Raw genomic sequence first — 16,222 nt, 5'->3', positions numbered from 1 at the left:
TCTGGGCTAAAAGGCATCCATTAGCAACTTCCTGGCAGCAGCAGGAAGAAAATAAAAAGCAAGTTAAACAAGTGTTGTGAAACGATGACTAAACCTAAACTACTACAGTGCTTCAAGTAATCTTTAAAATAAAAAGTGACTGCTGCCATAACATTCTCAATGACTACCCTAAAGCAGCCATTATTTATTTCTTTTTTACTATGTAGGGAGTTATCCAAATGAAAGAATCTATCTTAAAATTCATTAAAAATTAAGTCTGTTCTACACACTGAATTCTAATTCAGAAAAAAAAAAAAAAGATTCAATAGTTTATAATCCAATTTCTTAATATATGATACTACAAAACAAGATACCCAATTACTTTATAGATAATAGGCCCAGAACATTTATTGCCAAGTAAAACCAGATGAGAGATCATTATCTTATTTGAGAATTTAATGTAGTAGCCGGTAAATTAAATTTCAGAGCTTCAGAAACTCGTGCAAATCTGAGGCAGTAAAACCGCAAAGCTCAACATTGTGGATTTTCAGACGGGGTCTGGAATAAGAGCTCCAATATTCCTTTTAGACAGAAGCTGCTTCCCATAGCGCAAACTGTAACTGAGCAGCAGAAAACACAGTTTGCTGGAGTTTTTAAATATCTGGAGCACCAGTTTAAAGGAAAGTGTTTTGTATTCAAGCATTTTGTGTTTTGTTTTATGGGGAAAAATGCAGAATGAAAAATTGCTCCTGTAAATCTGGTCTACTGTGCAGGAGTCTTACTTGATAAGTTAACTTTTTCAGAATGAGCTCTGGCAATACAAAATAAAAACATATTCAGATTTTAACTCCATTCCTGTAAGCCCAGAGCCTATTCCAATAGTCTATTTCAGCAATGTACAGTGGATATAACTTTTGTGATATTTACATACACCTCAATTTTTATGCTTAATCTGGTAAACAATATCACTTCAGAAGTGAAGCATTGGTAAACATAGGAAGTCATGTTGTGAGAAATACTTTGTTAATTCATAATTCATTGTAACAGCCTTGTTAATTGTAATTGATTCTTCCTCAGATTCTGACACACATCACAGAACTGCATATCAATTAACTTAGAGTTACAAACATATCCTGAAAAGGGGCAGTGTTTCTTGACTGCAACATAGCTTGATGCATCATTTTATATCCTGGGCATGCTGCCAATATTGCATTACCTCAATATCCATTTTATATAGTAAATCTGCATCCTCACAGCAACTTATGAAATCAGTCTAATGGTTTAATTTTAGGTTCCAAATTAACATTCCTTCCAAAGCATTAATCTAGTGGTGAATCTATGCAATTACCAATTTTCTAAAACTTCTTATGTCTGTGTCTGGTAATTTAAACTACTGTTAAGTAAGTACCTTTTTTTTGGTATGCATTTGTGTAAGTACACTTCGAAAATAAAGCAATGGCTAAGTGACACTCTGTTTCTCAATTTCTCCTTCCATCATGCCCTACTTGTGTGTACTTGTGTGTTTACAAGATACTATGGCTTTCCCTTTAGTTAAGCTGATTAAGATGCTATTTAACATCATGATCTCCACTTTCCAAAGCATTTACCTGGGTTTAAATTTAGATCTATATCCAAAAGTTGTTCTGGGCATGTGTTAAGCATATAGGAATTAATGGAAATTTGATTATAACTGTTCTGCAGTTTTGTCTTCCATGGAAAACAACAACAAAACCAACCCAGACAGTGCTGCCTCCAGACAGCTGAGAAAACAAAACACAGACTAGAAAAGCAAGGAAAGGTAAGCTGGCCTCAGGAAAAAAAAAAAAAAAAAATATATATATATATATATATATATATAAAATACAAAAGCAGCAAAAGCTGGTTTATGGTAATTTGGCTAGGTGAAGTTTTGAAGGATCTTCTTTTGATTAACCTTAGTCTTGCTGTAGAATGAATTCTTGATACGATAAGATCACATTATCCAAATTAAATATATTGGAATGCTCATGAAAGTCCTGATAATGCCTTTAGGTATTAGAGAAATGAAATTATCAACTTAAAACCTAAGTTTCTACCTAGGAACACAACTGTTATTTTGCTCTTCCTTTTGGATATCAAAGTACCGTTAAATAGTCTTTGATATTTAACATTTTCATTCTGAGTAGCTATCTTTCAGGATAGATATGCCAAACAATTTTTTGCTTTACTTTACAGAATTCTTTCAGTATTCAAAGTGGAAAGATGTTAATACAAATGATTCTGTACTGGCAAGAACCCTCAAAACCTCTGTCAGCAACTATTGTACATTTGTCAACTCAGTTCCTCTTGTATATTCAGAGGCAGTTGACTAAGTGCCTGAGACATTCCGATTCCTATGACTGACTCCTGAAGGACGGCAAAGGTCTGTCTCTAATGTTGTTCAGAAAATTTGTGGTGATAAAGAACTTATACTACTCTGTCAGTCCATGAATAATCACTTTACACATGTCCTCCTCTGTAATTACTGCACATTACAATAGAGTTTCTGCAACAGGTAATGGACTGACTTTTTGGGTTGACCAACCACTGCATGTTGGTCTACCCATGTTGCAGCATCCTCCCATGATATTGCATTGTTCGGGTTTCCTGCATTTCCTTCAGGCTGTTTACAGTTGGCAGATTATGTCATTAGGTTCTTTTTCATATTTATTATCATACAATATCATCTTAGAATTCATATTTATCATATCTGTTTCAGATAGTTGCATTTTTTTTAATATACTAGGAAAGCCACAGAATGAAGAACTGCTCCTAGTCACTGTAAGCTACAATCAGAAAACAGTTGACAAAAGTAACTTAAAATTGCCTTTTGAGACCAAATAATATTTCTACAATGTGCAACAACTTGTTTTTCTGTACAGAGTGATTTGCAAACTGCTATACAGAACACAAAGCTCATGTGACAGAATGGAAATCATACAAGGTAATATAACTTCAGTTCTGCAATCATGGTGAAAATGTGGCGCATAATCTTCAAGAGAACTGCCATTTTTATTTTTGAAAGAATGTCCACTTCAGGACTATCAACTTCTGACTCCTTTGATGAGATTGTTACCCAACATCTGACTCCTTATACTTTCCTCTGAAGTTATGACTTTAGTCATTGTAGGTTAGAAGGACAGCAGATCTGATTCAATTCAGTGATTTCTTAATGAACTCCAGGTGTTAAATTAGTCCAAAATATTAGTCCAAATGTATTAACAAATTCACATTACTAGCTTGTAGCCTTGGTATTGCAATTGAAATAAACAGTAACTCCATTAAGCTTGTCTATTTTTATAAGACATAGTGATTGAAGTGGAAATATTAAAGCACATAAACTAATCTATAATTAATTATTACCAAAGGATGAGTAAGAGATCCTTATGAACCTTTGAAAGAAGAATGGTAAAATTAAACTAAACTCAGTGAGAATGAGTAATTAAGAGCACTATTTTGCTTAAAACATCTCATAGCAAATGGTGGTTGTTTTGCATTTTTCTATTCTGTTTAGACTGGTTTTATGTGAAAGCTAATCATGATACTGACATTAAGCAACTTTCTTGGACTATAAAATGCAACATTAAAACACGAAGTACAAGAATGTGCCTTTATACTTGTATCAATCCTAAAAGGAAAACACTTTAGTGTTTTCCCATGTACTTTGTAGATAAGGTTTTTTGTTATGTACTTACGTGATAAAGTGGAACTGTATTGTTTTCTGCGAGTGAGAAATTCAAGACATCTTGCTGTCCAGGTTCAAGCCTAACATTAATAGTAGATGTCAACACAGATGGACTAATAGGGTAGTTTGGATTACTTGTGTTTTTGCCCTTTTTTCTTGACCTACGACCTGTGTCCCTTTTGTTGTCTTTTTGTGTCAAAGGTTCTTCTTGGATAACCAGTATCTTGTCATCACTCAGATACCGCAGGAGTGAATTCTCAGAGTCAGTTGTTGGAGGGAAAAGAAAGAAAAAAGAAATATTAGTATAAGGAAACAAACAGAGAACCATTTGGGCTGCATCTTTATTGTCAGTTTTGTTCATTCCCCACTTTATCTGGGCCCAGGAAAGACAATGATGCATAACCAGGTCCTTGTGTGACAGATAATGTGAAACTAGTCCACATTGTATGGCTTATGTAACAAAGAAAATAGAAATACAGCCAAAAGTTTCAGTGAAAGGTCAAAGATCATCAGCTGGAACAGTTAAACTGGAAATAGTCAAGTGAATTGTGAGGGCTTGCACTGAAAAATCAAAAGATTTGTAATACACCAGAAAAGACTTGTGCCTTAAATGAAATTAATTTTCTCTTGGAAGGGAAGATTACTGAAAAAGTTTAAAATCCTGTATTAATTTTCAAGAGTATCATTCAATTTTGTCGTATTATAAGAAGTCAGGTTGAACTCCTCTCAGCTACCCACAATGTGCCTGAAAGATTCTGAAAAATAGTATTTAAGAATCTTTAACAGGTGGCGTAATACTCAACATATTTGGATATTCAAAGAATATTCTTATAATCGCTTTCTAGAAGAGGGGGAAAAAAGGAGAGAAGGAACTTTGCTATCACCATGCTTCTTCCAAAGTTCGTAATTCCCACTGGAATCAATAGAAATGATCAGGACTGCTGGTCTGAACAGTGACAGTACAATTGCTGACTCTGGTTTCAAATATTCACCCATACCAATCAAAATGTGTCTCAAAGGCCATCATCTTACATCTACAACATCACTTATTGTTTTCTAGAACTGTGAAGATTAAAAGCTGATTGCTATTAAGGTATGTCTGAACATTTTAAGTCCCTCTTCCCTTGAAGTTTATGTTTCTTTATAATAATAAACTTTTTAATGTTTCAGAAATAGAAACACAAAAAAGCAGATAGTAAACGGGCTCTTTTATATTCTCCGTGGCACTCGAGAAAAATAGATTGGGTTCCTGTGATGATCTTTTCATGCTTAAGTAGCAAATAAAAAAAACCTTAGAGAACAGCAGAGAAGAAAAAAATACTCACCTCTGCTTCCCCTCTTGTACATGTTTTGTTCCTTTGACTCCCCTATCCAGCTGTACTCAGTAGGCATAGAAACAGGCCTTAAATCTCCTGGAAACAATTCAAGATGAAACAATATCATTCAGGATCAATTAAACATCATGTATGCCAGATTCCCCTCTTCACTATACTGATCTGAAGGAAAGTACCACTGACTTGGGTGAAGTTACTTGTTATTGTATAGCAGATTACGGATTTATTTTTCAACTCTGTCCTGTAAAAACTTGCTCACTCATTAAACACGTTTTGGAATTAACACGCACTTTTTAAATGGACTAGTATGCTTTAGTAAAACTATAAATATTATTAATATTAATATTAATAAAACATCACATATCCCTCAGTTAAACAGTAAGACCTATCTGACCTCAAAAATCACGTGGTAGAGTAATGAGGGAATCTCATGGTTTCAAGAAACATTAATTTCAAATGCCTTAAAAAGAAAACATGGAGTGTAGTTTGGTAACAACAACCAAAAAGAAGATTCGGACACCAAAGTTTTAATGAATATGATTTTATGGCACTGTTGGCTGCAAGATACGAATGTGCAGTATGCATTTGCTCCTACAGGGTCAGGAGAACATGGTTGTAGGCCATTAAATCAGAAATACTACAAAAAACTGACTACAAAGCACTAGCACTTTGGCCTTGTCATCGTTCATTATTGTCAGAAAACACAGAAACGCACCCTCTGGATTGTGGGTTAAATTCTGTCTGACCCATAAAGCCAGAGATTCCTTTTTCCATGTGCCAGCTGACTAAATTTAGTGTATTTCTTTAGCATTCAAGCATTTTTTTTAAGTAGTTCGATACCATTTCTAGGATAATTATATAATTTAGATGTGAACAAGAGTTTCTTTTTCATTATCGATTTCCCCAGGTTGATTAGAGTGACAAAGTATTTTCTGTGATCATTTGTATGCTAATATAGTTTTTTTAATTCACTATTTTTCCAAAATAGAAGCTTTTTAGCTACTAAAATGTTAGGAGGATTTAAGAGCAAACAGGTATATAAGACAAGTGTGCTTCTGGATAACATTATTTTCTGAAAACTGGAAGAATAACTAACTGGATGGAAAATATATGTAAGTTTCCCACTCTGCCTAACAGCTGAAAGTACTATAAATGTATTATTCAACTCCTGATATCGAATTCGGTCTTAGAAGCTCAATATTGTTTAAGAAAAATCCCCAACAAATCAAACGAAAAGAAGAATCAGTAATATGGAAAAGAATGAGAAACAAGTTTATAAATTAAAAATAAAAAAACCCAAAACAAAACAGAAAAATATGAAAATAAGGATGCACATAACAAATGAAGATAAACAACAAAACTTAGCAGTATTTCTGCAAAGAGATGAAATGCAGCAATGATACAAGCATAATTTTGACAAATGGTTTGAGAAAATGTACTTTTTATTTGCCTCTTTGCATTTTGCATATATTATTAATACTGAGGATCTCATCTGCCTGAGTATCCATCTACCTACCAGCTGCAACAGAATCTGGTTTCTAACAATCATTTTAATTCTGGTAAGTCCATGGCAGGAATTTCTGAACTGTGGTTTGCATGAGTCCAACTAATAATGAAAGCGTCTGATCAGCCGTGAAAGACTCCGAAAGTTTTCTTTCCTTCACTGTGCCCTTGCTGTCTCGTTCCAGCATCACATACGAGTTTATTGGATAGATCATAAATCCTCTCTTTCCACCAAAGACATATTGTCACTTTGATTGTTCGAATATACGTCTCTAAGTCAAAAAGTGCAGAAGATTTTATTTTTTCTAGAACAGAATTTGGATTTTCAAGTCTGTTAATTGACAGATTAATTTACGCTGTAGTTGAAAATATTCCAGTTTAACAACTGTTTTTGAAACAAAGGCATTTTCCTAAGACTTTAAAATCTAATTCCTTCTAGATTTTCAGTTACAGAAATTCTGATCCGTCTATCAAACATGAGAAACTCTTGCATATTACTGGGCTCAGGCACAGAGCCAAACATTTTAAGTCATCATGCAGCATAAATATATGAAAGCAAGCCAAATACATCCATCTGGCTCCAATTTTAATCACAGTTAAGATTTATCTTTCATTCTAATTTTATTATAAAATTATGTCAGGGAGATAAAGACTGAATATTACTAGTCTTAAGATGGAATCCTACTCTCCAGTGTTACAAGTCTTTCAAGCATACGGCTGTACAAGCTACTAAAAATATCCTACAAATAACAAAGCTCTGTTAAAATTTCCCTATTCTGATTTAAATGATCCTGCCCATCTTACAACTGAGGTTTTGCCATTTTTTTACCATAAATCCATCTGTAGTTAGCAAAATACTAAGACAGGAAAAAAGTTGAGTTTATTTGATGAAGTTAAGCAAAGATTTCTTTCAAACTACTAGGAGGACAACACCAGACCAACACTTGGTGAGTTGGATGTCCTTTGTTGGGAAAACCCAGCTAAGACAGATTATCACTCTCTATCACTACAGCTTGACATAATTTGAAATATCCTTGCGGCCATCATGTTTTCAGACTTGAATTCTAACCTCTCAGTGCTTGAAACAGCAGAAGAAATCACTGAACTGCCACTCCTCAGCTGATCTCAGTCGAAACCTTAACTCAGGCAGCTCATGCGAACTGTACAATAGATATCTCACATATGATGAGAAAACCTCAGCAAATGTTTATTGACAGAGGAAAATGCTTGTATGTCTTAATCGTCAAAAGCTGTTTTGGTATCTGGGACCATTGGTTGCCCTCTCCTAACATTTACGGTGGTGAGAACTCCCCAGTCTGAGAGCAGGGAAGAGAAAGCCGCATCATCTCGAAGTACTAACGACTGAAAGAGTCACAGGAAACTACATCTAATAACATCCATGGTATCAAATCCTGCACCAGAGACCGCTTCCCTGGCAGACAGACAGAATCAGTGCCTGCAGTGCTTAAAGATATTTTTTTCCCCAGCCGTGTTCCATTTCAGCTGTTATTGGATCTTCCACTGTAACTGCCTTTGCTATTATCTCCTTTGAACTGCAGCGTGTGTTTATTACCTGTGCTCTTCACAGGCACAATTTTCTTTACTGCTCTGAGCTTGTGGTTTTCCCTTTCCTGGATAGCAAAGGCAAAAAAAATTTAGGAATTTTTTTAATGAAAATCGGAGAAAGGAAAGAACACTCTTAGTCTCAGAGTAGGTGAATGAAGTACCGAGTGATGGCATCACACATATTCATATACATCCCAAAAGATGAAGCCTACACATACAGAAGGTTAGGATCAGAAGGAAGAGTCATTGCTTTCTCTGAGGTTCAGGAAAAATGCCATTTTCAAAATCAGATATAATTAGTTGTTGGGTTTTTTTTGGTTTTTTTAAAGAATTTTTTATCTTGAGCCTGTAAACTATAAAAAAAAATAACTTACTACTTTGAAAATAAGACCGCCACAAATATATGGAGAGTAAACTGCTGTGTTTCAGTAGTAGTGTTCTAAAATTCACCAAATAAAACAGTTTTAACAGATGAGAAAGAAAATCAATTAATTTTCAGTAATACCTTTTATAACTTACTCTAGATACATATATGGAAGCACACAGGTTGGTATATCTGTACACCGATATACACTTACATACACATGAAATTTATCTATAAAACCAGAGTTTTTTATTGTTTTAATGGCATCTTTTATATTTAAGCAGCCCCCATTCTAAGATTTTGACATATATATTTCTAGTATTAACAAATGCATAGTAAGATACTACTCATGTAGTTATATCCGTTTAGTACAGCACTGAATTTTGGAGGGTCTTACATCTTTATAGGTACTTCTATACTACCTGTAAGTCTTTTCAGGTCCCCCATTAAAGTTTAACAGTCCAGATCATTGCAACTAGGATAATTTCCAAGAGCTTGTGAATGAAATCGAGTCAATCAAGATGCTAGATATCCAAATAATATTAACTTGATTATCATTCAAAATTTTAAGTATGCACTGCAGAATAAATCTATAAATAACTTACACACTCCTGATCCTGAATGTGAGCTTGCTATTATACTAATTACTCCTTCACAGAAAAATTTTGTCTAGTATTCAGAGCCAACAGACCATGGTCAAATGAAGAATATTTGAGGATTTCGCAGTATTGATAGCACAATTTGTAAATTCCATCAATTAAAAAATGTTAAAGCAAGCAAGCCTACCGTGAGTGGGTGTTTTTTCTCTTCTCCGCACTCCTGTAGCTCGGCTTCTCTCATACTCAGAGCCCACAGGGTGGCCTTCACCTTCAATTAAGGTGTAGTATTTCCCACTTTCATGCTCCAGAAAATAGCTTGGAGACTCAGAGCCTTTCATTCCAGACTTCCCAAATTTGCTGATGTCATCACAAGACATTATTCCAATTTCATCCCTAAAAACAGCGAGCCAGAAGATTATGGAGAAATGAACCATTTTATGATCCAGCTAAAGTGTTTTTCAAAACCTCAAGTTCATTAGGATGTAAATACCTGGGGCCATAAAGTCCTGACATAGGAGACAGAATGAAAACATCCTGGAGCGCAGAGTTCTCCACTTTTGAGGATATGCCCATCGTGCTTGTTGGTGTTGTAGAACTGCTTGTTGGACTGGTTGGAATTACAGGCTGGGGAAAAAAAAAAAGGCATATGAAGAATAAATTAATGTTTTCTGTGCTACTAGTAACAACAAAGTTAATGTCCATAGTTTTAGGAATCTTGATCCCTTTTTTTTTTTGGATTAGTCATTTTTTCAGAATACTGAAGTTTCTTCCAAAAAGATGTCTACTTAAACTCTGTTTTACCAAAGAGTTCAGGACTAGCTATGAAAGAAACTGATGAAATACCAGCAGTGAACTTAATTTAAAAGCCATTTGATTGAAAGATCTGAGACTCTGAATCAAAATCAGATTTTTAATCAATGCAGAAAATCACTTATGTAAGGAGTAAGGACATCCACTATTAAATACCATTCATACAAAAATTAATTACAGAACTCTGAAATACTTGCACTGAATCGAAGTGCTCATGACCATAATGTTGGTTTCAGTAGAAGATTTGTTATAATTCAGTAAGCAAACCCTTCAGGTTGCCAGGAAAACATGGAACAAAACCATATGTATCACCTATCTGTTGAATAATACATCCTTTATTTGATAGGAGATCATTAAGAGCTGTTTGTTAGGCAAATTATCCAGTAATTCTCTACCCATTCAATCTCAGTTTCCCCATGTCCTTAATTCTCTATGCCATACTTGTGAGAACATCTTGAGAAAAGGTATTAATATCAGAGTAAGATATACAGCTTCTCTCCTATCTATCAGGCCAGTTTAACTGCTCACATAAGAGCATTAAATCTGTTTAATAATTTCCTCATAATAAATTCATGTTGTTTTCACTCACTTCTTATCTTCCAAGTACTCGCAAACTGTTTGTGCATACTAAGTGACTGACTTGTAATTCCCTGGCTCTTGCGTTTCCGCTTTCTGAAGACAAGCATTATACTTGGGTTTTTCTAAGCTTACTGTAATTCATCCATCTCCCACTATTTCACAATAAATACATTTGAAAAACAATGGTCCAAGAGTTCCTCCTCCCTTCCTCCCCAAGGCAATACCAGCTCTTCTTCTCACCTTTTCAAAGGGCAACCCGCTGAGTTTACCAAAACGGGTGCTCTCAAAGTTCACTTTTCCTGTATAAGGGCTACAAGCTTTTAAGAAAATATAGCACTGCATGGCTGCTCTCGGATAAGCCGTCTCCTGCCTTCTCCCTCTCAGCTTTACTTATGTTCTCTGCGTTCTCTGTGAAAAATACCCATCTTCAGTGCTTTCTGAGAATTTTCTGGCCATTACGTCTTTGGAACAATACCTGTTTCTATTCCTTTCTCAATGGACGCACCCCATCTGAATCATCATGCAGAGAAGAGTTACATTTGCTGGAATTATATGTTCTGGAGCTCAGAGTGAATATAGCACAGGTGTATTCCCTCACTCTGAGCTCTAGACACGCCTGTGATATCAGACATGGAATTTCAGTGGGTTTGGGTATCTGCAAAATAGCACAGGGGTCTTTTCATATTACTAAAACATCAGTTTAATAACATTATTTAAATATCATACAAAATCCAGAAATGTAGCTTTAATAAACAGTAAATATAATCCCAACCAGGACTACCAATTAGCCGTAGCCAGTTCTGGAAGTCGTACATTTCAAATCCATTAAAATTACTTAAACTGATTATGCTTTGTGTGTGTACAAACAAATGTTCGCTGAAGTTTGTGCAAATACATGCACAGTTGAAAGAAATCTCAAGGAAAACACATTTGTTGATAGAGGACTTCTGAAAAGCGACACTTCAGGCACCTGCTGTACATTATCCAAAGTTTTTAATGAGAATACCTAATTATCAGTAAAATGATTAAGCAACACTGAGATGTCAGAATAAAAATGAGAGATAACATTCAACACTCAGAAACAGTTGTTTGCCAAACAGAAAAATTCAAACTGTTTCAGAAACAAAACACATTGCTGCGATTCTGAGTGTGCGTTTGGCAAATATGCGGAATAATTAAATATTGTATCTGTTTTAAAAGTGCTGCTCAAAACTGTAAACATATGGCTGCCGTGCATCCTACAAAAAGCAGCAGATCAAGGTGCAGGAGGCTGGAGAAGCTCAATGGTGCAGCAATGAGAGGCCTGAACATGGACATCCCTCACCTTTGGGGAGGGTATGAAGATTAAGGGTGGGAAACCGAGTCTCTGCTTTCTCCCTTGAAGGAATAAACTCAACCTCCAGAATTCCCCTGATGGGTGAATTCACAGAAAACACACGGGTGATACTCTTCTACATGGGTTGCCTGCGGTAAGGGAAAATAGGGCTTTGTAACTGCGTTTCACCCTATAGATTCCTACAGTGTGTATTTTTTCTCAGAATAGTTTCGTTCATGCTGGTGATAGAGTTGACTAATTGCTTCTTGGACAAGCTGCTCAGAAAAACTAAATGTTCAATAATACAAATAGGTATAGCTGTGCTGTGGAACAGCAGGTACATTTACTTTTGGAAACTTGACACCTATACCTTTTTTGATGTGTAAATACAAGAGAACACAGTGAAATACGTGTGAATATGACAGAAGTCACTGAAAGCATGAGTGGCATGAAGAGAAAAAGGAAAGGACTGTTCACCTTCTCCTCCAAGACACTTCAGAGAACAAGACACAACTGCTGCATTTTCTTTGGCTGAGGTGTAACAAGTCTTTCCTTGCCCAAGATTTTTCTCCATCAAGATAGTGAAGTAAATGGGCAGCACATAATTTCAGAGTTCATCTGAGCAATTCTATGGGGGTACAGTACCTGAACGATGAACCACGACCTAACTTGAGTGGCATAAGAGAAGTGGTATATGCCAACTTGTTATTTTCCTTTTTTCGCTCTACAAGCATCCATTCTGATAACGCTACAGAATTTCCTTCCTGTACAAAGCAACATCTCCCCAAATCCATATGGTTTTCAAAATCTGAAATGAGCTACTTAGCTAGAATTATTCCGAATATACTTATAAACTTGCAGAACATAAAAAGTATTTTCTATTACATAAGAATTATTATAAAATTGTCACTCTTGACATAAGCTTTACTAGTCATATCACCTGAAAGATTCTATATCTCAAGCTGAATTTTAAAAAGTTTAATGTTCTGGAGCAAGTAGTTGTAACAGGAAGGATTATCTTGATTAGAAAATTTCTGCAAATAAAAAGAAAAAAAAATACAATAAATGTTGTATTTTGTGTGAATGAATTATCTGATCTGCTCACTTTTATGAAAAACAGAGCACTATTTGCCATTGCAGATGAAAGAACCATTTTATATTGAGTGGGAAGATAATCATAGAGTTTAAAAATGAAAATAGCCATCTAATATCACATAATGCCAGCTAGAGACAAAATGAGAAAATGGTACAACTGACGTGATGCCTCAATGAAAGATAATTGTATGTTCAGCATATGTTATAATAACATTCTGCTGTTGTTAATTAAGCATCAAGGGAAACTACAGCAAAGGAATACTACAATAAGACCAAGAAATAAATTTTATAAGGATTCACAGATTCTATATAATTAATGATTCATAAATTAACTATGTGGTATAATTTTAAACATAATTATTGTGGGGAAAATATTAATAACACCTATAAGTGTCTTAAGCAAGAACAGAAAACATGACAACTTGATTTTAAAAGTTCCTGCTGTGCACTAACCTGAATTAACAAATAATATTTCTGGCCTCTGAATTTCAAGTTCTTAGGCCCTACTTCCTTTGTTCCTTCCCTGTTTATGTACTGCTTTTGTTGTGTTTTTTCACCAACACTAAATCAGAATGGAAGAATTGCTCTGCATGTGTTATTTTTCATTATGTGTTACGTGTATCCATATAAATATCCATATATATATATATGCACCATGAGGAATAACACGTGGAGCAATATATACATATCCATATATGTAACAAACCATGAAATGTAACACATCTATATACATTCTCCTTTTTTTGGTGACATTTGCTGAATAGTTTTCAGCTTCTTTAACTGAGATTTTTTCCACAGGTTGTTGCTTAACTGGTCATTCTATACCCTGCATTCATACAACTGGTTACTTTTGCGTAACTACAAAACCTTCTGACTGTATTCTGCTTATTTCTGATAATCTGTCGATAGCCTCTGATGGCCTCTGTTCCCTGAGAGCCAATTGAATCCTTTAGCAGTAGAAAATTCCAGAAAAACAAACAAACAAAAATAAATAAAACCAGAAGTCTTCCTACCAATTCAGTGAATTAAACTAGAGAGTCTAAAAAGTGCCAAAGTCAAAGGCGAGGACATTCCACAGCCAAGAGCAGGGAGAGGGAAGTGAGATCACTGCTTTCAGCAGCACCAAGCTGTTATGTCAGCTGTCCAGGAAACACAAGCTTTGGTATCATCTTGAAATTTAATCATGCTAGTTCCAAGTCATTAATGAGAATAATAAATAATACTAGGTCCAGGTGAGAACTGCAGGAAACAGGCAAAACAAAAAACTGCATCCTGAAATATATCCAGGTCCTAATACTTGAGCTTACCTCCGCATGAAGACTAAAGACCACCTAAAGATGTTAAAAAAGACCTGAAGTTGGTTTTCAACATCTTATTACAAAATCTGCTGTTAAGAAGTAACACTGGCAACGCTTTTTTGTTTTCCAAGGTGATTTATATTTTTATTTAGATTCCTCACCCTAGTGAGAAAGACACAGCATCCTTTGATGATCAAAGGCTCTTGTGTCCTGGGTCATCAGGAGAGGACACATCACAAAATTAGAAACTGTTGATAATCCCACAAAAATAGCTTAGTGCACTTTCACTTATCTACCATGACAAAGACTGGCATGTTTTCTTCAAAGTGCCATGCCATGTATACAGTACATAGGGTTTTCACACTGACAAAATTTCCAGAACTAGCGCTGCTTGTGAATTATGACTCTTTAATGTACTAATATAATGAGAGGATCTCTATGAAAGCCCTGTTGCAAATGAAAACGCATTTTGCTGCCACTGGAGGCTTCATGTGAAGTTCACAATCGTCTGCTAGAGAGAGGAATGTTATTCCTGAACACTTCTGAGGGAGAAATCTGAAGAGTTCTGCATCTCCCCGAGAAGCAGAGCGAGAGCAAGGAGTGATGGCGCTAAACCCGGGAGTCAGAGCTGAGCTGCAGAGATCACACAAACCCGTAAGAGAAGCTGCTGTGGACGAGTTGGGCACTTGAGGAATGAAAGATTCAAGCAGCGCCGTGCAGGGAGGAAATCTGCTTGGATAGGTGTGAAGGGTTTGCTTTGTTTCATTAATTTAAAAATTATTCAGCAACACTTTCATGTATCATGTGATCCAAACAAAACAACTCTGAAGCTTCCACATTATGAAAATGCATAAACGTATTACAGAATGTTCTATAGCACTAAATTTAAGCATGCATAGTTATTAACTTGCTCAAAAAACTTTAATAATGACATTTAGAGTTCAGCCTTTTTACAGTGACTCAGTTTCCACTACAAATGTTGATGCTGTGGGAAGAACCAGCTGTGATATTCACAATTGATTTTTTTACATCAACATGTTTTCAAGGAACAAATATGCAGAAAATACCAGAGCTTCTATTAGCACTGCTACCAAAAACTCAAACTTGATGAGAAATGTGAAACAGAAGCAGACTTTTCCCGAAATTTAAAAGGTCTGACACACTTGATTACAAACAAATTGTTTTGACGGACTGTGAAATAACAGGCAGAGGGAGACAATGTTGTCTCTGCCGGTCAAAGTGAAGGGCTGAACCTCAGACCACCTTGTCCTTCAGTAACGGCACCTGTAAGTGTTCTTGCCCCCTGCAAATTCCTTTGGCTCCCAGCTTCACCAAAAAAATAGAGGAAAACCATCTTAGTGACACATCTAGTATTGCCAGAAAATTTAGCACACTATTTCAAAGGAATTTGGGACTTTTTAGATGCCTTTGTTCCTTTCACTGGAAGGAAAAGTGCCGGTGTTTTCCCTTGAATGAAGGGGTCACCAGGACAGCAGTGTTGCAAGAGCCTTCTTACCTGGAGCGCCAGAGGCTTCCACCTCACATTCTTCAGAAGGGCAGGAGCAGAAACCAGGGTATTCTGGGGCCGTTTTTTCAAGGTTAAAATCACTCCGTTTGGGTCTTCTCGCAAGGCATTTACTAGGTTCTTTAACTGCCAGCCAACCTAAGGAAAAATTCCATAATTGAATTTCAAAAGCTTTCCAGTTAACTTTAAATGTGAAGAAAATCTTCTATTAACCGAAGAGGTCTGTTACAGCCTGCTCTTTGCAAACATAAGCAGTTTTTATAAACTGTGCCACATTGCTCCTGTTGGACTGAAATGAGGCTGCTGAAGCTGGATTTATTTTTTTAGTTACATTTCTCAACAAAATAAGGCATAAGTGAATGGTCTCTCCCTTTTAATAATTTGTGAGATCACTGTATATTTTAAATCAAATGATGAGGACTAGGAGTCATAAAATAATTTCAGTCTGGACCCTTAGTTGAAGTGTTCACTGTTGAGGAGGACGACAGACTGTCCTACGGCAACATACATAACATATCTATAACAGCTTTAAGATACTAATGGAAGACAAAT

The 16,222-nt window shown here is 35.7% G+C and overlaps 1 protein-coding gene across 1 annotated transcript in view; it reads right to left on the bottom strand.

The window, feature by feature from the left end:
• The window catches only part of LOC309444301 (connector enhancer of kinase suppressor of ras 2-like), a gene marked incomplete at its 5' end in the record, with an annotated part of 168,646 nt that overhangs the window by 37,864 nt on the left and 114,560 nt on the right, over window positions 1-16,222 (bottom strand). The window contains 5 exons of the mRNA XM_082061999.1: window positions 3,693-3,946; window positions 5,008-5,094; window positions 9,236-9,441; window positions 9,539-9,672; window positions 15,662-15,808. Of these exons, the coding sequence (XP_081918125.1) occupies window positions 3,693-3,946; window positions 5,008-5,094; window positions 9,236-9,441; window positions 9,539-9,672; window positions 15,662-15,808 (828 nt within the window). The remainder of the gene's footprint in view (window positions 1-3,692; window positions 3,947-5,007; window positions 5,095-9,235; window positions 9,442-9,538; window positions 9,673-15,661; window positions 15,809-16,222) is intronic.

This window comes from Streptopelia decaocto, assembly GCF_964273445.1.
Source record: "Streptopelia decaocto genome assembly, chromosome: 10".
NCBI lineage: Eukaryota > Metazoa > Chordata > Aves > Columbiformes > Columbidae > Streptopelia > Streptopelia decaocto.
This window is presented reverse-complemented; position numbering and strand designations above follow the sequence as displayed.